Here is a 22,524-nt window from a genome sequence, read left to right on the forward strand (position 1 = left end):
TACATTTTCATAAAATAAATATTTGTGTGCAAAAATTGAATTTTATTTATTTTGCATAATGTTAACTCGAGCTGTAATTTGTCAAATTACTCAAATAGGCCCTCATTTATCAATCTTGCGTAGAAACGGGCGTAGGCTATATATTGGCGTAAGATTATGCTTACACTCTTCTCATCGCCTGATTTATGAAGCTGTGCGTACCTTTGAAATTCTGGTGTACGCAATACCAGCGCTTGATAAATGCCGCGGCTGAAATCGATCGTCATTAGAATAACACGCCCTTATATATTCAAGTCTCCGCTTCCCCCACGCCTTCATTTTACGCCATGGACACACGGAAGACGGCAAAGAAGAGAAACTTCTTTGAGAAAGAGAAAGCGAAACCAGGGAAGTGGAAAGAAACAAAATTGATTTCTAGATTTTTATTATTAATGATGACGCTTATTGTTATTTAGAAGAAGAATGTCGTTATTATTATTATTATTTGTATTATTATTATTATTTTAAATAAGAAGAATGGCATTTTTATTATTTTGACAGTCTTAATTATTTTTTTGGTCATTGAAAGCCTTTCATTACTAAACCCAGTCCGTGCACACCTGCCGGGCCTAACCCTGGCCTAACCATCGTTTCAAAGAATAGTACAACGGCGAGCGCGTCGAGTAAAGCCTGGTTTATACTCGACGCGTCCGCACGAGCGCGAAGGTGCGCGCGGTAAAAATGACGTCATTGCGGTGTGGGCGGTCGTGCGCGTTGGGTTCGCAAGACCCAATTTCGGCTGGCGGTGTGCGCGACATTTTTTGTAACAACGCGCGCGGCGCCGCATCCGAAGATGAACGACTTCGAGCCGAATCTGGCCGAGCTCGAACTTCTCACCACACCAGCACCCAGTTTGCAGTATAAATGAGTTGCTTACATTTAAAAAATGAGTATACAATAGCATAAAAAGTATTTTTAATGAACATAAAGGTCCATGTTTAATAAAAATGTTCACGAAACTTAATGAAATGTTTAGTGAAATTAGAAAATATGAAGGAGATCGTTGATTTAGTTATGTTTTTTACACATTCTAATATCCATATATTTTGTTTTATTGTCACGAGTAATAATATCAGGGTTTACTGGGTTTTACACGATTCTTTTTGTAGTGTGGTAGGCCTATTGGTGGTGGTGTACTAAAATAAACACTGTCACGTGTGTATAGCTTTCTTCTTCTCACTGCTGATTCCTGGTGGTTTAGAGGACAATTACTCGAGTCGCCCCCTATCGTTTCAAAGAATAGTACAACGGCGAGCGCGTCAAGTATAAACGCCTCGTCCGTTTCGGGAGGTGCGCGCGCAGTCTGCGGAGACTCGCGCTGCGGAGCCAGGCGAAAGTATAAACAAGGCTTGAAACGTCAGGTAAAGCGCACAGGCTCGCAACTTAAGGAATACATATATGCCTACAATTCAAATGCTTTGGTAAATTCACACAAATTAAACATTGAAGTCCATGTTGCACAAAAATAAACACTGAAGTTTATAATTACTATGTTTTTTTTTTTTTTTTACAGTGGGTCATAATATATTATATCTTTTAGTTTGTCAGTGCGTTTTGTGGTGTAAGGAATTGTTTTTCTGCGCATTCCCGCACTCAAAACGTGCGTACACCACCTCCTGAGCTGGCGTAGGATTTGAGCGTGCCGTACGCCAACGTCCATATTGATAAATCTCAAAGTCACCGTGGTTTTGGGTGTACGCCAGGTGTACGCTGGAAATTTGGTGTACGCACTTTTGATAAATGAGGGCCAATAGTGTGTAAATATTTGTTTAAACAGGGTCAAATCTAAAATTCTGGCAGTGAAATTAGCCTTAGCAAAACAATTGAGTTCGACAACTTTATTTCAAATGTATTTATTTTTTATTTTATTTATCTTTTTGTTACAGAATGTTCCCACAATGCACAATTTGAGATACAATGGAACTTTGACAGAAATCTTGTGTGATATGTTTATACACTGCTAGATATTGTTAGTAGACAGATTCAATCAATTAAATCAATTAGTAAATATTGCAATATATTACAGAATAAACTATAGGCCTTTACTCATTGCATCTGATCATACTTTGTTATGCAGTTTCATAAAAGTAATATTTGTGTGTGTGCTCTTACATCTTTTTTTTGTTAGTTGAAGAATGCAAAAAAAAATGGAAAAACCTCCGTGATGTATACAGGAGGGAATTAAATAAAACCAAAAACAGAAAAAGTGGCTCAGCAGCTGATCATGCTAAGCCTTGGAAATACAGTGCCAACATGGGCTTCCTCGCCCTCTTTATGGAGTTCAGAGGCACGAGTGGAAACATGCCTCAAGGGGTTGGGGAGTCCATTTTGGTAGCTAGAGTCCAATGCCCAGTGTCAGTCAGACAGTCAGCCATCCAGCCAGATCCTACTATCTCTTTTTGAGAAACATCTTGTCTCAGCTCTAAATAGGGCAGAGGCAGCACCATCCAATCCTCCACCAGCATCTGAAGACCCAGATGAACTTTTCCTCCGTAGCCTGTTGCCACAAATCAAAACTCTCACATCTAGAAGGAGGGAAAGAGTGAAATTTGATATACACAGAATGATCTTTGAGGCACAGTGCAGCCAGGAACAGGAAGAGAGCGGGGTACAGCTGACAAGGCCATGAGGGGTGTTCGTAAGCTTATTTACCCTCATGGTCCTGCCAGCTGTACCCTGCAGCCAAGGTTAATATTGTTAAGTGTTTTTGTTATTATGAGAACAAGGTACAGCTGACAAGGTTGAGCTATAATTACTGTTTACCTTCATGTAGTCCAGGGGTTCATGTTGAGTTTTGTTTTGTTGTTGTTCGGAGGGGGAGGGGGGGTCCTGTTTAAAAAGAAACCAATCAAAATAATAATAACTTTTAGGTCATTCTTCAAATAAAAATACATTTGTTCCAGAATATATATATATATATTGAAGTTTGTAGCCTTTCCTTTTATAGTGTGATTACCATAGTGCAGTCACTTATTATTCATATGTTATGCTGTTATGTATTTGGAAAGATATGTTTATTGAGCATATCTTATAGTATAGCCAGGATATAATTTAGTATTGATAAGAGATGATGGAAACACATGGAAACATTGCTCTTTTATTATAATGTGGGTGGCTCTTAAAAGAGCCTTTGGTTTAGTTCTGAAAAGAACCTTTCATGCCTGTCACACCTGTGGCTGCCAGGGAACTGCACCCTCAGCACAGAAGTAATTGACAAGGGTCTCCCTCACACGCATGGCATCACGGGAAGCGTTGTTGCTCCCTGCTCTGCTGATGTTCTGCAGTGCAGAGGCTTCTCCTTCCACAACCAGGGTTGGTGGGTTCCGCACACTCCCTGTTGTCCTCCGCAGAAAGTTGTGTAGAACACAGGTTGCCTTCACACAGGCTTCCACATGGTCTGGGCTGACACCAATTACACGCCGATACATTCGCCACTGTGCTGCGAGTATACCGAACGCATTCTCAACTGTCAGCCTTGCCCGTGAAAGCCTGTAGTTAAACACCCTGTGTCTACTGGGAAGGGTGGTGGTACCTGGGAAGGGGCGCATTAGATTTCTGCGGAGAGGGAAGGCCTCATCTGCCACAAAGACGTGAGGCTGGGGTCCCAGGTGTTCTGCTCCTGGTAGCAGCGCGTCCTCCGGTAGGCCAAGGGTTCCACTTTGAAGACCGTTACCAAAGGGACAATTAGCCAGAGTCCCACCATCACTGGACTTCCCATAACTGCCAACATCTATGATGCGGAAACAGTACCTGGCATCTACAACTGCCAAGAGGACAATAGAGAATGTCCCCTTGTAGTTATAGAATAATGATCCAGAGTTGTTGGGAGCCTGGATCACTATATGTTTCCCATCAATAGAACCAAGACAGTTTGGAAAATTCCAGCGATGGTAGAACTCTGCTGCAATGTCCCTCCAATCTTCTGTGGAAGGAACCGGCATGTAGTCCTCAACCATGGAGTCCCAAATGGCCTTTGACACCTCTGCCACGATACCAGCTACAGTGCTGTGCCCAACCCGGTAGCTGAAGGCAATACTGCGGTATGAATCCCCTGTTGCAAGGAATCTGTGGAAATATGTATTAAGAATTAAAGTATACATTTATATTTATACATTTATATTAAAAGAAAGCATATTAATCTACAATATTGCAGTTAAAAAATACATTATATATTTGTTTATTTTTATAATAATTTAACCGACACATTAAATAAGATTCAACATAAGATTCAACATGTTATATATGTTTCAACATGTTATATATGATTCTTCTTTGGTACACACACAGATATAATATATATACACACACTTTATAAGTATAAACAAGTATAAATATAAACACACACACAAACAGGCACACATATATATATATATATATATATATATATATATATATATATATATATATATATATATATATATGCGCCTGTGTGTGTGTGTGTGTTTAGGCGTATCCCAGATAGCAAGGTGACATTGATTAAATGTTGAAACATAGGCTTATGTGTGTATTTATATACTGATTAAATTAAACGTGATAGTCTTTGTCTATATAAAAGCATCTAAATCGATTAAATATTTTAATCAACCAGGTTCAGTTACGCATTTAAATAGGCTTACTTACCGTAAACAAATTGCCAGCCGTTCACCGGGGGAAATGGCTCGTCGGAAACGTGTATTGTCCTTGCAAATCAGGGGACCCACCCTCTGCAGTAGCACATCAAACTGGGTCCTGTCCAGCCTGAAGTACTGCTGGAACCGGACTTCATCCAGCCGCAGCTCATGCACCAGCCGGTGGTACTCGCCGTGCCGACTCCGAGCCCGAATGGTCTCGTGAACCCAGATAGACCGGCGTTTGCGCTTATGCCGTAGATAAACGGCCGCAATGAGAAAAATCGACTTTTGTGTCTCGTTCATCTTCATGCTTCACTTCAGACGTTTTTATGTACGGAGTATATTTATATTTATTATTTTCCCTCCAGAAAGTTTGTTTTTTAGCGGCAAGAAAGCTGATTCGCTGTCTTTTGGATGTCATTCATAAACATTAATAGGCAACCAGTAGTGGTAACGCCCACTAGCGACCTCATCGCTAGCGACAGGCGACTTGCAGCGACAAAGTCGCGTCTAGTGTGAACGGGGCTTAAAACGGCAAAAACGGAGACCCAAAACGGAGAAGTTTAGAAACGCTGCCGACCCGGTTTTCGTTTTGAATCTCCGGAGGGCGTTTTAGTGAAGACGGGTCAAAACAGAGGACTTTAGGCTACGTTTACACGGAAACGATCTGAAGAGAAAACGCAAAAGTGGCGTTGCGTTATCACTTTTTTATTCTGCGTTTAGACGAGCGTTTTGGGGGGGAAATCTGCGTGCATATGGTGACGCAAAAGTGTGTGAAACTCGATGTAGTATGCACTCCAGGCGGCTAGGTGGCAATGGACCGGTGATCGGTGCCTTGTCTAGGAGTCTAGCATAGGCTACTTTTGCGTTTTTACCGTTTAGACGGGGACGCGACGGTTTAAGATTTCCACTCTGGAGGGTGGTTTCACTTTTTTTGCGTTTTTAAGCCCCAAAAACGCCGTCGCCGTCTAAACGAAATTAACATCTGATCAAATATTTTTAAGTTTTCACCCGCGAGCGTCCTCGTGTAAACGTACTCGGTTACTAACGTAACCTCGGTTCTCTCTAGAAGAGGGAACGAGTACTGCGTTTTATCAAAACGCTACGGGAAAAGTCTCTTTTCTCGAAACACTGAAGCAAAAAATTATCCTTTAATTTTCATATATGTAAAACGCGTTGCGGCAGCAGCAGTCAGCTATGGCGAGACGGCTTGCTCGCTCATTGGCTGCTCTGCGGCAACTGCTTAAGCCTATCGAGCGAGGCCTGAGATGACGTCAGGCCAATGAGGGCGCTTCGCGTGATGGTATTCATGACTCCCTCTGCGAGACCAACGGGTATCCGTTGAGCGCCCACACATGAAGGGACCATAGTTCCAGGTGTGGGTGCCAGATCGAGCCCCTGGCCTGCGAGAGGAGATCTCTCCTCAACGGCACTGGCCATGGAGCGATGTCTGCTAACTGCATCAGAACTGGGAACCATGCCTGGTTCTTCCAGAACGGTGCTACAAGCAGCACTGGGCATTTCGTTTTCCTGACCCGTTCCAACACCTGAGGCAGGAGGGAGATGGGGGGAAAAGCGTATAGCAGGCAGCGCGGCCACTTTTGGGACAGCGCGCTGTCGGTCTTTGAAAAGAATGCGGGGCAGTGAGCGTTTTTTGGGGACGCGAATAGGTCCACCTCCGCTTTGCCGAATCTCTCCCACAACAGCTGGACTGTTTGTGGGTGTAGAGACCATTCGCCCGTAGGAACGTTGTTCCTGGACAGTCTGTCCGGGCCCACATTCAGCAGCCCGGGCACATGTACTGCTCTCAGCGAGCGCAGGTTGTGCTGAGCCCATAGCAGGAGGCGTTTCGCCAGCCTGTACAGGGGTATGGAATTCAGACCGCCCTGGCGATTTATGTAGGACACCACTGCCATGTTGTCCGAACGGACTATGACGTGTTGGTCCTTGATGTGGGGACAAAAACGCGTCAGCGCGTTGTGCACTGCCAGCATTTCTAGGCAGTTTATGTGTTGGAGCTTTTCCCGTTCCGACCATAGGCCGAAGGACGGTCTGCCCTCGAGCAGCGCTCCCCATCCCGAGGTGGATGCGTCCGTAGACACCATCCTCACCCTCGAGGAAGTCCCCAGGCTTACACCTGATTGGTACCAGTCTTTCGCCATCCAAGGCACCAGGGCTGTGACACAGTCCTGATCGACCTTGAGGCGTAAATGACCGGACACCCACGCTCTGCGCGGAACCCGCGCTTTCAACCAGAACTGCAGCGGGCGCATGCGGAGCAAGCCCAGCCGGAGAACTGACGATGCTGAGGCCATGAGACCCAGCATCCTTTGAAATTTTCTGAGCGGGGTGAAAGCGCCGCGGCGGAAAGACATCGCCGCGCGCTGAATGTTCAGCACGCGCTGTGGCGACAGCCGCGCTGTCATAGACTGTGAGTCCAGAACTATACCCAGAAACGGAATCGTTTGGCTGGGGTTCAGTGAACTCTTCGCCCAAATGACCGTGATACCAAGATTCTCGAGGTGATCGAGTAAAATGGCTCTGTGCTCTATGAGCTGAGATCGTGATTGGGCTAGGATCAACCAGTCGTCCAAATAGTTCAGCACTCGCATGCCTCTGAGTCTGAGAGGAGCGAGCGCTGCGTCCATGCATTTCGTAAATGTACGAGGTGCCAGGGACAAGCCGAAAGGCAGGACTGTATACTGGTATGTCTGACCCTCGAAGGCGAATCTCAAGAATCGCCTGTGATGTGACGCTATCTGTATTTGAAAATACGCGTCCTTCAGATCTATCGACATGAACCAGTCTTCTCGGCGAACATGCGCGAGAATTTTGCTGGTTGTGAGCATTTTGAAACGGCGTTTCACTAATACTCTGTTCAGTCGTCTGAGATCCCGAATGGGTCTGATACCGCCGTCCTTTTTGGGGACTAGAAAGTATCTGCTGTATATCCCCTGTTCGCTTTGAACTCGGGGAACAAGCTCTATCGCCCCTTTGCTTATCAGTTTTGATATTTCGGCGCGAAGTAGGTGTGCTACATTCAGCGGAACCGAAGTTTCGACGCGCGCTGTGAAGCACGGAGGGCGTCGACAAAACTGTAGCGAGAAGCCTCTCTTTATAATGCCTAAGACCCAGTCCGAAACCCCTGGAAGCGCTGCCCATGCATCTGCATGGTTGGCTAAGGGCCGGATACAGAGCGCGCTCTGTTCGCCGTGCGACAGAGGTGCTATGGGGCTCACAAACATAGGCGTTATGCCTGCGGCATTTGAGGCGGGGGGCGCGCTTAATACAGCGGGCGGAGCGCTCGCCCTCGACCTTACAACAGTGTTTGGCTGAGTGAGGGGGGGCCGCGCGAGTCCCGTGGGACTCATGTGTGCGAGTAGATGTGGGCTGTGAGCGGGCACATTTACTGCTTGGGGCGCGCTGCTTGTGTAAGCAGCGCGCGCGCTGACAGGTCTCGTTTTTACAGAGAGCCTGTGATCTGATAGACATAGTGTTCGTGGGCACTGAGTAGTGGGCACTTTTACTATGTGGGGAGCGCAATCGACCTGAGTCGATTTTATTTGCGCGAGCCCTAAGTGCAGGGCTGTGCTTGTGTGTAGGGATGGGCACTGAGAAGTGGGCATCGACACTACATCTATAGCACCATCGGCCGTGGCCGGGACACCAGAAATACCGTGAGTAAGTGTGGGCGCGGGAGAGCGGGCACAGTTACTGCAATGAGTGCACTGTCTGTCTGAGCAGAGTGAATGCACACAGGTTTCGTCTTTACAGAAACCACAAGGCATGCAGAACATAGTGTTTGTGGGCACTAGGCAGTGGGCACGTTCACTGTTGCGTGCGTGATCGGCCCGAGTCGAATATATGAGCGCGGGCCCTGTGTGAAGGGCTGTGCTAGTGTGTAGGGATGGGCACTAGCAGTGGGCATCTTCTCTACACATATAGCATCATCGGCCGTGCTCGTGGGCAGCAAAAAACACGTCTGCAGTTGCCTCTCGGGGAACAAACAGAGTGATTTGCATTCGGCGGCATATATATTTTCTGCCGGCCGGCCTGGGGTTCGAACCTCCAATCGCCCGCGTGCAAGTCTAAGAATCTACCACTGGACCACAGTGAAGATACATAGACAAAGTCAGCGCGAGTATTATCCACACTGGCGTTTGCTTGCAGGCCTGTACCACGTACTCGTGGGCAGCAAAAAACACGTCTGCAGTTGCCTCTCGGGGAACAGACAGAGTGATTTGCATTTTCAGAACGCCTGCAAAATGGCAGAATGTGAGAAGAGTGGAAATCGCCCAGATTCAGCGGGGCTGAAAACACTCCATTCTCTTTCGCCAGTGACGCGCGGGAACCATAGAAACGGCGTTCGGTTGCAGGCAAGCGGGTACTACGCGCTCGCTGGCTGCAAAATGCATCTCTGCAGTCGCCTTCAGGGGACTTACAGAGCAAAGCATTGGCGGCATAAATATATATGCCGCTAGACCGGGATCCGAACCCCGGTCTCCCGCGTGGAGACACTATAATTCCACCACTGAGCCACAGGGGGATACAGGCTTTGAAAGCGGCGTCAACATGTAACAGACTCACTTTCTGCAATAATATTTCCAGTCGCCGAACAGGGAACTGAGAAATGTGAGAGAAAACAGTTCAGACCGACCAACGGTGGGACTAAGAACACTCTTTTCTCCTTCGCCGGTGAATGACGCGTGCAGAGGCAGGGTAGCTTTTCTTGTAACGTAAAGAAAAACTAATCCCGCCGTCCGCTTCCAGGAAGGGCAGCCTCGGAAGGATGCCTGGCGAGTCCTCAGAGTCACCGTAGGCAATTGGCTCGGAGCGAGCGCGAGCGCTGCATGAGAAGGCGTCTTGAAAAAGACGCAGCTCTTTTAGGGGTGAGTGTTGCAGCGAACACACACACACACAGAAAACAGAGCAATAGCAATAAAGGATATAGGCGTCGGAAAGCGCAGCAGGTACGGCTGTAGAAGGCGGCGTTGGCCAGCGGCTTCGAGGGCTCGTCCCGCTGAAGTGCTTGCTTCGAACGACGCTTGCTTCCGTGATCCAGCGATGCGTGCGCTTCGCTGAAGAGATTAAAATCAAGTGAATCAGCCTTCTCGAGCTCCTTTTATAGAGGTAAGCCACGCCCGTTTCGGCGGGAAGTGGCGAGGTGGCCCTCATTGGCCTGACGTCATCTCAGGCCTCGCTCGATAGGCTTAAGCAGTTGCCGCAGAGCAGCCAATGAGCGAGCAAGCCGTCTCGCCATAGCTGACTGCTGCTGCCGCAACGCGTTTTACATATATGAAAATTAAAGGATAATTTTTTGCTTCAGTGTTTCGAGAAAAGAGACTTTTCCCGTAGCGTTTTGATAAAACGCAGTACGAGAGAACTCTCGTAAGAGAACGGTGCCTTAGAAACGATGACGTAGTAGAGGCTCACGCTCGGCTCTATGATTGGGTGTCATCAGTCACGGCGTATATCTTTGCTAACAGCTGTTGTGCAAGTAAATTCTGCATTTTACAAAGCTGTAACTACCTACATGCGCCGGAGGCAAGCTATTATTGCCCAGTGTTGGTGAATGGTCACGTGATCCGCGTTTTCAGTCGTTTTAATGTGGACGGAGATCAATTCTAATACGCAGCTAAAACGCTGATGTGGACGGAGATCGTATTCGTTTTAATTCTCCGTTTCTAAACGAAAACGCAGTTGTGTGAATGGGGCCTGAGTCTTTGAGCATCATCCATATTTACCAAACCAATCTCTGATTTTATCTTACAAAACAAAAAAAATCACGCTTTTCACAATAATTAGAAATATATAATATTTCTTACTTTCACTTTGTTGACATGGGGTAAGCGCTCCTTGAGGGTCTGGTGCCAGCTATTTCAAAATGTAAAGATTTGTAAAATGTAAATTCAATTTTGGATAGGACAACCCCATGGCTGGAGAAGACCATTAGCACACATACCCTCACTTCTGTGCTCTCTCCCGAATGCAGCGGTCAAGAGGCAAGACAACATTAGGAAATTCTGTTAATGAAAACAAAACACACACAAACTTAAATAAGAGGGTAGTTAAAGAAAAATAGTAAACATTATTGTTTTATTTTAACTACTTTGTGGATGTAGCAAAGATTTAGACTTCTTGTAATCCAATTGGACATAGTCAACTATTGTAGCCATATATATAATAATCATTCACAATGACTAAATCCAAGGTAGCCAACCCTGGTCCTCGAGAGCCACTCTCCTGCTGGTTTCCAAACTATCCCTGCCCTACTTCCTGCTGAGTGCTGACTAATAATGGACAGGTGTGCTGTCAGTCAGAAGCTGGAAGGGCAGGAATTGTTGGAAAACAAGCAGGGCAGTGGCTCTGGAGGACCAGGGTTGGCTACACCTGGTCTACATATTTTAAATTGTGAAGTGATAAGACTGCTGTTCAAATATACACTTCACAGTGTAATACTGCATTAGTTACTATAAAATTAGCTGGCTGTACTTTAGCTTTTTCTTGAGCAATGACAGACATTATAGGCTCTATATTTGTAACTGTAGGAACAATTATTTAGAAAAATGTATGTTTGTATTTAAGGTATATTGTGAATAAAATAAGATGCGAACCACAAAGTTCTCACATAAAATGGGGTGTCCTCTGGGACTGGGATGATAATGCAGAATTTGGAATTGGAGACATTAAAAACAAATAGGTGAAAAATATTTAAGGTAAGAAAGGACACTTTAATCAATAAACACCATAACTATATGGTAAAAAAAAAAGCACCTGCCCACACTGCCAAAAGAACCAAAACCTGGTTCATGACCATGGTATCACGTAATTACTGTGTGATTTCATGTAATATTCTAATTTTTTTTAATCCTGTTTTCGTGGGTTTTATGAGCTGGAAGCCCAAATTATGTACAAATAAACAACTAAATACTTAAATGCATCTGTTGTTTAAAGTAATATATGTTCTATTCCTTTTCAGCTGCACTGTTACTTCTAGTGGCCGGCTGTACAAGCTCTGATGTTCCCACGACTGAGAAGACTGTTCATCGGGGAGCGACCGTGAACGAACCCATTTTAAACGTTTCTACACTGGATAAGCATGACCAGCTGATGGCGTACCATGAAGAAGAATTAAGTGCTCAATATTTCTGTGATAATGGGACATGTAACAACAAACCAGAATCGGTGTGCCAGTTTCAAGTTTCCTCAGAGTATTTGTGTCTCATCATCCCGAATGTCAACTTCAGTAACTCTGGCACATACAAAGTCGTTCACAATGGATTAGAGGATGTCCTGAACTTGAAGCTTAATGTTGAAGGTCAGTATGTTACAGTAATATTGTCATTCCTGCACTTGTAACATGTTGGCCTTAGTTGTGTCCTTCATTTTTACATTGGGTGACGACTAAACTAAAAGGTTTTTGATATCCTTTACAGAGGTTCAACAACGGTCAATCGCACCCCCGGTAACTGCAGGACCTGTTCAGCTCGTTGGCCTCTTCTTGGTCATTTGTTCAATTTAGGTAAGTCTCATGATATTCATGTTGGGACATGTACTTAGTGTTATAATTATTATTATTATTTTTAACTATGCACAAGTAAATTCAATCAAAATCAGTTTACACATAAATCACCCTTGAAAGATCTTGGATTAAATGTGGTAACACACTGTATTAACTGTGGTATTTTGGCATATATATTTTACATTCACACTGGCGTACATTAAGGCACTATATAATCAAGGTGGATTTGATCTGAAAATGTTAACTGTTCTCGGGACACAGTCAAGGTGTCAAGTGTTTTAATTTTTTAGGCTTTTTACAATACAAAGTGCAATTTATCATTACCATATTTGTAGGACAAAAGCAATGGTTTGAGAGATTTCTGCATGTCACCTTTTACATTTTCAGTTTCATTAATTGTGTTAAATTGAGGAAAACCTAAAGGAACCATTTTTTGAGGAAAATTGAGGATATCTTTTTAAAAATATCTAAAAAAAAAAATTATATATATATATATATATATATATATGAAGAGTTCAAATGCAAAAGCCTCTAAGTGCCATCTGAAATTTTCTTCTAGAATGATCATTTTTATCAAGCTTGTATATTTAAGTTCAGTAATTTCACTTAAATGACCAATAATAGGTCATTGGCATTGCCATTTAAGTGAAATTATTGAACGTAAATATACGAGCTTCGAAGCTTGATAAAAATGATCATTCTAGAAGAAAATTTCAGATGGCACTTAGAGGCTTTTGCATTTGAACTCTTCATATATAGTGTATATATATAGTATATAGAAACCAAACCACACATGTTCTTACCACAAGAAAATGTTGTTGAGGCGAACTGCACTTACATTTATTTTTAGCATTAAAACGTTTACAATTCACTATAGGTTTACATTCTGTAATTGTGGTTTTGTTTTGTTTTACAGAAGTTCGGCTTTCAGAGGACAGAAACGACTTCGATATAACACTCTTACACTAAGCATTAAGTGAAATGATGCTCGTCCGGATCATTCTCATCAAGATCCACAACTACAAGATGCACAGGATATGAGGGATACAAGCTGGACCTTTCAAATGCTGTATTTAATCAGAAGGTTGTATTCATGTTGCAAATAGATTTATATATAAATATACACACATTTATCCATTTAAGTGGCTCTTGAAAAAGAACCACGTCTACCAAAATCTATAGGCGCGTAGTGTTTCTTTACAAAGGGATATCTCCGACTAATGTCCCGGCAGCAGAATACAGCATTTTTTATTCTCTCTCTCTCTCTCCTTCAGCTGCTCCCTTATACACTTACAGTATATGTATAATCATATATTTATTTTTGCGAGAAAATTTGCACTTCTATTTCATAACCTGAAGTAAGCTGAATGAAATGGCTTCTCACTACACTTCATCTCATTTGATTTTCTTTTCTTTTTTTATTTCGAACATAATGCATTTAGATCTTAAATGCATACATTATCATTTCCATGTTACAGCATACTATATACACAATATAATTTAAAGTACAAACTAAATACTCTAAACATTTCTTCAGACTCTAAAGTCTGGTTGGATGAACCACATTTGAAGTTCTTGTAGAATAGTTGATATGTCTCTGCAAGTCAGTTTATTTCATGTGCCAAGTGCAATAATGTTGATCATTAACCGTTAGCAATCTTTAGTCTACAACAAAACTACATTCAATATAAACTACAAATCTGCCTATAAGTGCCTGAAAGCTGTGTGTGGCCATTGCTCAGGTGCTCTCAAATATTCTGTGGTTATATGAAGTCAAATCTCCTTTTTTCTATATTATTATTAAAACCAATTGTAGTATTTTTTTTTTTCACAATGAAACATTCAAAAGACTGTTACAACCTACAGTTTCATATCAAGAGAGGTGTGTCTTAAATTTGGTGCTGCTTTGTAAAATATGACCCTTACTTTCCTACCAAACAAAGTGGAAAGCATTGAAGTGTTGAATGTATTTTTAAGTATTTGATTGTAAAAATTGTTTCTACGACACTTTTTTCACTGCAGTACACATAATAAACTGCTTATTTATAAAACCTTTCTTTATTTGTACACTTTAACTTGCTGTGTGTATTTTATATTTTGTAATATTTTACAATCAAGGTCAGACTAGAAGAATCCTATATAATATTATGATTGATATTATAATGATTTATTTTGTGCATAAAGAAGAGATTAGTAGAAGTGACTGTGAGAATGGCGATATGCATCGCTTAAAATCACGTGATTCCGCACAGATCTGTGTCATCATCATCATCATCATCACACGGAAGATCGATCTCCTCTTCGGGCTGTGCAACATCTTATATGTTCAACCACAAAGACGACAGTGGCAATCCCCACCAGACCAGACAGAACCAGTCTGACCAGAACCTCTGCCTCCCCACCACAGCTCCCCACAGAGTCTGGAGATTCAGGAGAAACACACACAGGCAGGGTGTTATTCATAAACCTATAACTCTACACATAAGTGCCTTTGTGGAAACACAAGCAAATGTCATTGTGTCAAAAAGCTGATTGACCTTGATGATTAGGGTAGAACTCGTGTGTTTGTGGACGGGTGGTGCTGTTGCTCGCCTGTGATGATCCCTGTGATGTTCCTGGTGGACAGTTATAAGTTATTTGAGTGTTTTAAAAGTACTGGCAGTCTGTCACCTCGTCATAACTATTAGTGATGGTAAGTGGCGCTTTCGAAACACTGCTTAATAGAGAAACGGATCTTTTGTTTCGATTCAGTGATTCAGTCTCAGACTTCAGCAAATGAGGCTTTGTTACGTCATAATGTTTCGAACCATTTCGAAGCATTTTTAAATTCTGAAGGTTTGGCGCTAGACGTTGAGTGATCGTCTTGTAGAATGATTTGTTGTATCATTTTGGTTAACTTTAATACTTACAAAAAAAGAAACTCATTGTCAAGCCCTGACTAATAACACAAATCAAGCACTACAAATTAATTATTTAATATATAAACATATTTAATGGTATTTAATTGTGTGTATATTACATTTAATAGCAATTGCAATTGGTTTTTAAAAAGTGCCATTATACATGTTTGTACTGACTTTTCGTTGCATTTACATTGGTTTGACCAGCAGGTGCCGCCAGTTTCGAAACCGTGATTCAGAGCTTCGAAAAATCCTCGTTTTCCCATCACTAGTCCTCCTAAATAGGTGCAATCTGTCAAGTTTGCGTGTTATAAGTCATTTTTCTGTCCCCATTGAAAGCCAGACAAATCACAGCTAGATATTAAATGTTTAATGTTGAAATAATCCGTAAATTACCTTAATTGAAGTGTTGTTGTTTTTCACTCTGTATTTTTAACTTATGTTTCTAGTCTTATTGTGATTCACCAGTGCAAGACGTTTCAAAGAAAATGTTGTACACTTAGTGCCCTGAACCCCTCCTGACTTGAATATCAGTAATCATGATGCTAATTTCAGATGATATTTGTATGTTCATTACAAAAAGACAGATATAAACAGAGACAGACCTGTAGATGTGTGTGCAGTAACTCCTGTAGATGTGTGTACAGTAACTCCTGTAGATGTGTGTGCAGTAACTGCTGAGCTGCTGCTGATGGCAGGAACAGTGACTGGTGCTTTAGGACGAGAAGAAACATGTACATCACCAATTTTACCATGACACATATATCATGAGACCATTTGAGATCCTATCAGCAGTTATTATCCTGAATTTTATTGCTTTGATCCCATATTATTAGTTATTTTTCCATATTGACTGCAGTTGTAACTTACCATAAACTTCCACTTTGTATTTCTGCACTGTGACCTTTTTATTGACAATGTTTACTGCTTTATACAGTCCAGATTCAATAGTCCTGATGTCTGAGATGGTTAAAATGCCTGTGTCTCGGTCTAGCTGTACTCTGCCAGTGAGTCTCTTGTCATAATGTGTGTAAATATTCCCTTGATACATCTGTGCAACACGAGTAATTTGTCCTCCGCTTTCAAACGTCCACAGTATCTGAACGTCTCCGTTTAGATCATGAAGTCCCGGATGCAGATTGAGGAAACCTCCCTCCTTCACTTGAACTGTTTCAATGGCATCAACCTCTCCACCCACTGAAACAATATGAAAACAGGTTAATTATACAGGTAAACAAACAGAGGAATAGCCTATAATGAGATCTGTTACTTCCAACAAATGGTCGGGTAACTTTATGAGAAAAGTCTTGATTGTTAGAATGCCACATCTGTAAAAAACAATAACCGCTCTGTTCATTTTAAGTGTAATTTACATTTGTGTTTAGAAAGTGAAACTGAGAAGTGAGAAATTGAGAGAAAGTTTTTTTTTTTTGGTGACTGTCAGTGCACTGGTTTAAGGGTGTAAAATATCTATCAGAGAAGCTCAATAAGATCTGATACTAAGGATTTTAAACAAAAAATGTAACAAACAATACAATGTGTAATGCTGTGAGAAATATATTTTCTTTTCTGTATTTTTTTTTGTGCATTATATACTTTACGTATCTCAGATAACCCTGCCTCTAAACAGTCAGTACACTGTAAAAAATTATATCATAAGTTATGACAAAATATGTTTTTACATTGCTTTAACCCAGCAAAAAAACTGATTTTTTAAGTCAGTTTAATGTAATTTAAGTTGAAATGACTTAAACATCCAAGTTGATTGTACTTAAATTTAAGGCAGCAACTTTATTTTTCTTTTACAGTGTAAAAATAGCTAAATAATTGCTTTACACATCAGATGGCTATGATACATATTTCTTGCAGCACTGCAACACTAGCAGACCCAGTTTGTGGTTTGACTGAAAGCGATCTGAAGAGTGGAAAAGGAAGTTGGTCATTTTGAGGTGTTTAAACAATAATGGATGGAAATAACCTGCCCCTAACCAGAAAGTGTTTCTTTGAAATTTAATTATGTCATGACACATTTTCTGTTAACATCAGCTAAGCTCACAGCAAGTCATGTTATGCGTTTGCTCGCTTGTACTCCTGTGCCAATATAAGATGAATTGCAACTTTTTTTATTTGTTCAAGTTTTATCTGACATTTAATGTGAGAATTGTTTTCTTGGAAAAAAAAAGTTTATTGAAAACTATTCACAGCATACACCATCAGTTAATAAATATGTTCCAATAAATTACTAGATGAGGGAATACTAAAACAACAAAAAAATATCATAAAATAAGATAAAATACAGCTTACCCTGTCGCACAGCGATGAAACCCAAGACAAGAGCCAGAATACTGATGGACATTTTCAAGGAGAATCAAATATTCAGCACTGCGAGTGGAGCTCAAGTGATGAACTTTATGTAAAGATATTCTCTCTCGATCATCAAGAGGAAGTGAGCTCTGTCTTGCAGTCATGAGATGGTACAGGTGTTTTTCTGAAACCGACCGTACTCACAAAATCCTGTCCCAGTATCAAAAAACATCCAATTCTGCACCAATGGCCATCAAGATATTGAGAGAAGACTCTCACCAAGACTTAAGAGTCCAGATTCACAGTCCTGATGTCTGTGATGGGTAAAATTTCCATTTCTTGGTCCAAGTCATAATGCATGTGAATTCTCCCTTGATGCATCTGTGCGACACGAGTATCTGCTGCATATAAAGTCCACCGTATCTGAAAGTCACCGATCATCGACTGCAGAATGCAGATTGAGGAAACCTCTCTCCTTCACTTTAACCATTGCATGCAGCATCATCCACACCTCTCCACCCACTGACACAGGTTATACGCAAGTAAACAAACCCTGGTTATAGCCAGTTACCTCCATCGTACAGTTTAACAAATCATACAAGACAGAACCAAAAGTGTTAGACGTAATAGTCAAGTGAATCTCAACTATCAACTCGTCAACTAGTTTTCAGGTTTTCAATTGGACATCTAATGGCAACTGAATACACTACCAGAATTGTTAGTTCATGTATAGTGTGAATAAAGCATAAAGCAATGACATTTGATCCATTACGTGATAGTTAATGAGCGACCACATTGTCTGTATTGCAACACTATAGCTCTGAGATTTGACACAGCCTGATTTAAAGAGGTACAAAGGAAGTTGATGTTTTTTGTGGTAAATGAACTGGCCTTGACCAGAAGTTGTTTTTAACTTTGAAGAGTGTGAAACCAATAAAATATGGCACTTTTTAGTTGAACATAAAAAACGATGTTTTTGCAGGAAATGAATGAAAATAAATAAAATATTAATTTATAAAAATATATATATTTTTTAACTTTTAGTTTTTAATAGGCTATGAGCTGTGTGTGAACATGAAGAGACACCAAGTTCTACAGGCAGGAAATTGTCACTCTTTCCACTGTTTTTTTTTTTTTTTTTAATGTGAAATGTGTGCATGTTATGTAAATGTTTCATTTCCCCCCTGATCTATGTTATGGTAAACATCAAGAGATGGATTTCACAAGTTGGGTTATTCTTAGAAACGGAATTTTACTATAAACCAAGAAATAAAACAAAGAACAGTCAACCTACATAAAAATCTTTTTTTTTAATTTTTTTAATATTATTATTTAGAAATCAATTTACAAACATTCAGTCCACAGTCCATGAACAAAGATTATACATCGAATAATTACAAGTAGCAAAACATAAATAACATAAATGAAATTAATAAAATAAATTAAGTTATTAGCTAAGATAGCTAAGTTATTAACATAGCTTTCTTTCTTTTTACCAATTTAAGTGTCTCAAAATATATATCAGTTTCACCACTATCGTGAACGCGCTCAGGAGTGGACCGTTCACCGTGGCTGTGGATTACAGGTAATATTTTGTAAATAATGTTCAGTTTCTTGCCCAATCGATAACTATCTTGATAGGCTATGAATCACCAAGGATCACGATTTCAGCTAAAAATCTTCTTTACTGTTCTACTGAAGAAAAAAGTCATCTATACATCTTGGATTGGTCTGAGAGTGAGTAAATTAACAACAAAGTTTCATTTTTGGGTGAACAATTTCTTAAGAATGTAAAAATGTCATCAAAACATATAATGAAAACAAATAAATATGAGAACATATAACAAATGTAATATTTTTAACATTTTCTAATTGTATTTAATAGGTTATTTTCATTTTCACAAACTGTGTATACTGAAAGTCTTTGTGAGACCAAACTTTTACACCTGAATCTATGCTCGTGTGCTCACAGAATAGGCCTATCCAAAGATGAGGAGGCGCTCAATGAGAGGAAAGAAGAAACTAGAGGTACGAGACTCTTAAATGATGACAGGATGATGAACTTTTCCTTAAATCATCTCTTTCTGTCTTCTTGTATTATTTTCTTTCTTCCGTAGGAGAATTTCTGCTGAATATCAGAGTTGCTGCTTTCAATACAGTGAAAGTGGATGTGATTTTTTTTTTTTTTACCTTCAAGCTCCAAAATGGACAAAGTAGTATCATGAAAGTAGTTATATTCCAAGCTTTTTGAAGTAATCTAATAGCTTTATGTGACAAATATATCTAAATTAAATCATTATTCACTGATAAATCTGCCCTCTTCCTTTGTTTTCCTAAAGGCCCGTTCACACCAAGGATGATAACTAAAGAAAACGATATAGTTCTAAAAATCGCTTTCCTTTTTAAAGAATAGCAGAGTTCACTCCACAGCTATAATGATGAAGATATGAGGAATGATATTGTTGGGACCAGCCATTGAACAATAAAACACTGACAGCCAATCAGAATCCATATGAATTTAAAGGGCTCACACATTGTGGAGAAGTCGCCTTTTTGCCTTCGGCTTGCTTAGTTTGGGACATTTAAAGGGGTCATATGATGCAATTTCTTGTAAACTCAGAATCGAAGAACAGGAGACTTGGTTCTTTCTTCAGCAGGATTCTTTACTGAGAACACGAGCTGTCGTAGCTGCAGTCATCAAGTCTAACTAACGTAACTTTACATGGTATCTAGGTATTCAGTGGGCAGTCCTTAAAGGTGCTGACAGTCCTTAAAAGTCTTGACCTTACACACTGCCTTAGAGATGACCACTAAATCTAATCATATAAAGACAATAGAGGCAATTACCCCTAACTGAAGATAATGGTACCCCCCAAACTGTATAAACAACACATGGTCAAGAGAACTAAGACCATGTTAACATACACACATAGTTCAACTCTCAGTAGGAGGAGCAAAGACTAACAAAACCCCTTCAAAGGAAACTATATTGAATCTAATCAGTAAATGGATGCCATCATGATCACCTTGAATGCCCAATACAGTGTAGTTCACCTTAGTTTTTTATGTGATGTTATGCAAGGAAGTAGTATCAGCAGATCTTAAACATATTCTTAAATTTGTAATCCTACAGCCTTCTAAAAGAGGACACAATTAGTAAACAGTGGTTAAGCTTTATTTACAACACTGTTCCAGAACAGTACAACCAAAATATTCGACTGTGTGTTGCGCATTTTTCAGAGGACTGTTTCCAGAACCTGCGAGAGTACGGCCTAAGTACTGTTGGCAAGGCCGGCTGTGAACAAAGGCTGATTCTTAAAAGTGGAGGAATTCCATCTTTGCAAGTACATTCTGGCGCTTCTGACTCACAGAAACGGCCTGTAAGTATGTTTTCATATTTTAAGAATTTGCTACTGACTCTTCAAACACGAGTTTTGAGCAGTATAGAGTAGCGCTTGTTTGTCGTTTCTACGATCACAAATGCAGACATGATTTTATGTTTACATAGTGTTAGCAACAATGATGTGCGGTATGTGTAAAATAATTTTACACATGTGAGTCAAGTTCAAGGGTTAGCCTACTATTTTTGGCGCAAGTCGATGCGTACGGCCGTCTGCCGGAAGCTAGTTATTTTAGTAGATAAAGTTTTAAATATGGATATTTTTCTTACGCAAACGCATTCACTTCAGAAGGCCTTTATTGACCCCCGGAGATGCGGGGAGCACTTTAATAGTGAATAGATGTGCTTTGATGGACTTCCAAAGACATACAGCCATTCACTCTCATTATAAAGCTTGGAAGAGCCAGGACATTTCTTATATAACTCCCGATTGTATTCGTCTGAAAGAAGAATGTCATATAGGGTAGAGTGGGGGAAAACGCCCCCCTTAAGGAAAATGTGACATTACAGTGAAACAAAACATAAATGTGACTAGAATTGCCATCCCGGTTTTGAGTGACTATGGCAGGAGTTATTCACCAAATATTAAAATTGCTCAGCCTTCATAATTAATTAGCATTTTCACTGAAAATATTTTTGTACAAAGGGGGCGTTTTGCCCCAGCGGTGGGGTAAAATGCCCCCTTTCTTACCAACCAGTTTGCTTCATAGATCAACAGCAAAATTAACAGACAATAGTTTTTAATCTCTAAAGGTAAAAGGCAAGTAATGTATCAACATGTATATATATTAATATTTATTTCAGCAATGTTCAAAATAGGCAAAATTAACTACCTTCCATCAGTGAGCTAACTGTGCTAGCAAGCTAGCTAGTTAATGCTCACTTGAGGTAATTTTTTCATGTTTTGTTCAAATATTTTGCATTAAGTGTAAAACAAAGGATTTGATAGACAGAAATATTTTATTATAGTAATTATGATAGAGAAACTATGCCCCCAGGGGGGGGGGGCGTTTTACCCCTCAGCGTAGGGGGCGTTTTACCCCACAAGCTATGAGTTTTTAAAAAAATGTTTAATTTTTTAAATATAATTATATTCCTTATAAATAATATATGATCTCAAACAACAGACTTCACTATTCATCTATCATACATCACTGCGATATCCTGCAGAACAATATTCTCTTAAACACTTATTTACTAATATCTGAAAATTATAGCATTTACCATGTAATCCTCTTCTCTTCAAATGTGTCGCTGGTGTCAGCTTCTCCGTAGAGATTTGTATATCCCCGTTATCAACGTAGTGCATAGCAACAGTAAAATGTATATTGACTACTTTTAGTGGTTATTTTGGGAAAAACAGGTGGGGGGCGTTTTACCCCAGGGGGGCGTTTTCCCCCACTCTACCCTACACCTGATGACTTCAGAGTGAAATCATGGGCTAATTTTCATTTTTGGGTGAACTAACCCTTTAAGCTGGACGATGATGCTATTTTCTTCTAGACACGAACTATGTTGCATTATTTTCCTGTTATCTCTGTAAAGCTGCTTTGAAACAACATGTATTGTAAAAAGCGCTATAAATAAAGGTGACTTGACTTGAGAAGTTAATCGCTGAGGTACAGAAAAATCCACCACTGTTTGACAAGTCAAACCCCCTTTTCAAGGATAGGCTACGTTAAAAAAATGGATATATGGAAAACAATCAGTCGTACCCTTGGAATAAATGGTAAGAAGTATTAACATTAT

At 40.6% G+C, this 22,524-nt stretch overlaps 3 protein-coding genes across 6 annotated transcripts in view; 1 reads left to right on the forward strand and 2 right to left on the reverse strand.

Moving 5' to 3' along the window:
• Nucleotides 1-13,152, forward strand: part of LOC311302675 (uncharacterized protein) — an 86,670-nt gene extending 73,518 nt beyond the window's left edge. Inside the window, exon 4 of the mRNA XM_084428682.1 lies at nt 13,088-13,152. The gene's annotated coding sequence lies outside the window, so the exon portion shown is untranslated. The remainder of the gene's footprint in view (nt 1-13,087) is intronic.
• LOC311302671 (uncharacterized protein) overlaps nt 1-17,800 on the reverse strand; it is a 382,374-nt gene extending 364,574 nt beyond the window's left edge. The window contains exons 1-7 of one of the 3 annotated variants that reach the window (XR_014629642.1): nt 17,376-17,800; nt 15,942-16,268; nt 15,677-15,784; nt 14,709-14,786; nt 14,410-14,591; nt 10,612-10,672; nt 10,475-10,523 (exon numbers count right to left, since the gene is read on the reverse strand). Coding sequence is in view for 2 of the 3 variants with exons in the window: in XM_084428676.1 (XP_084284802.1) it covers nt 14,449-14,591; nt 14,709-14,786; nt 15,677-15,784; nt 15,942-16,268; nt 17,376-17,427 (708 nt within the window). In the remaining variant the exon portion in view is untranslated. Of the gene's footprint in view, nt 1-10,474; nt 10,524-10,611; nt 10,673-14,000; nt 14,592-14,708; nt 14,787-15,676; nt 15,785-15,941; nt 16,269-17,375 lie in introns of those variants that run through there. The other 2 variants (XM_084428676.1, XM_084428677.1) reach the window with 2 other exon arrangements.
• Nucleotides 1,922-5,106, reverse strand: LOC311302667 (putative nuclease HARBI1). 2 transcript variants are annotated; one of them, XM_084428670.1, is made up of 5 exons: nt 4,660-5,106; nt 3,790-4,104; nt 3,210-3,696; nt 2,803-2,868; nt 1,922-2,564 (listed from the first exon to the last, which is right to left on the reverse strand). In XM_084428670.1, exons 1-5 carry the CDS (start codon nt 4,956-4,958, stop codon nt 2,559-2,561), a joined length of 1,173 nt encoding a protein of 390 aa, XP_084284796.1. In that variant the 5' UTR covers nt 4,959-5,106; the 3' UTR covers nt 1,922-2,558. The 2 variants fall into 2 exon arrangements, with proteins under 2 accessions (XP_084284796.1, XP_084284795.1); XM_084428669.1 differs by having other exon boundaries at nt 3,210-4,104.
• Nucleotides 17,801-22,524: the final 4,724 nt, after the last annotated feature.

This window comes from Rutilus rutilus (genome assembly GCF_951802725.1).
Source record: "Rutilus rutilus genome assembly, chromosome: 13".
Taxonomy (NCBI): domain Eukaryota; kingdom Metazoa; phylum Chordata; class Actinopteri; order Cypriniformes; family Leuciscidae; genus Rutilus; species Rutilus rutilus.

Coding starts and splice junctions, on each gene's coding strand:
- LOC311302667 (XM_084428669.1), bottom strand. CDS start 4,958: ATGAAGATGAACGAGACACAAAAGTCGATTTTTCTCATTGCGGCCGTT. Junction 4,105..4,659: donor CGGCTGGCAATTTGTTTACG/GTAAGTAAGCCT, acceptor ATATTTCCACAG/ATTCCTTGCAACAGGGGATT. Junction 2,869..3,209: donor CAGTTCCCTGGCAGCCACAG/GTGTGACAGGCA, acceptor CTTTTTAAACAG/GACCCCCCCTCCCCCTCCGA.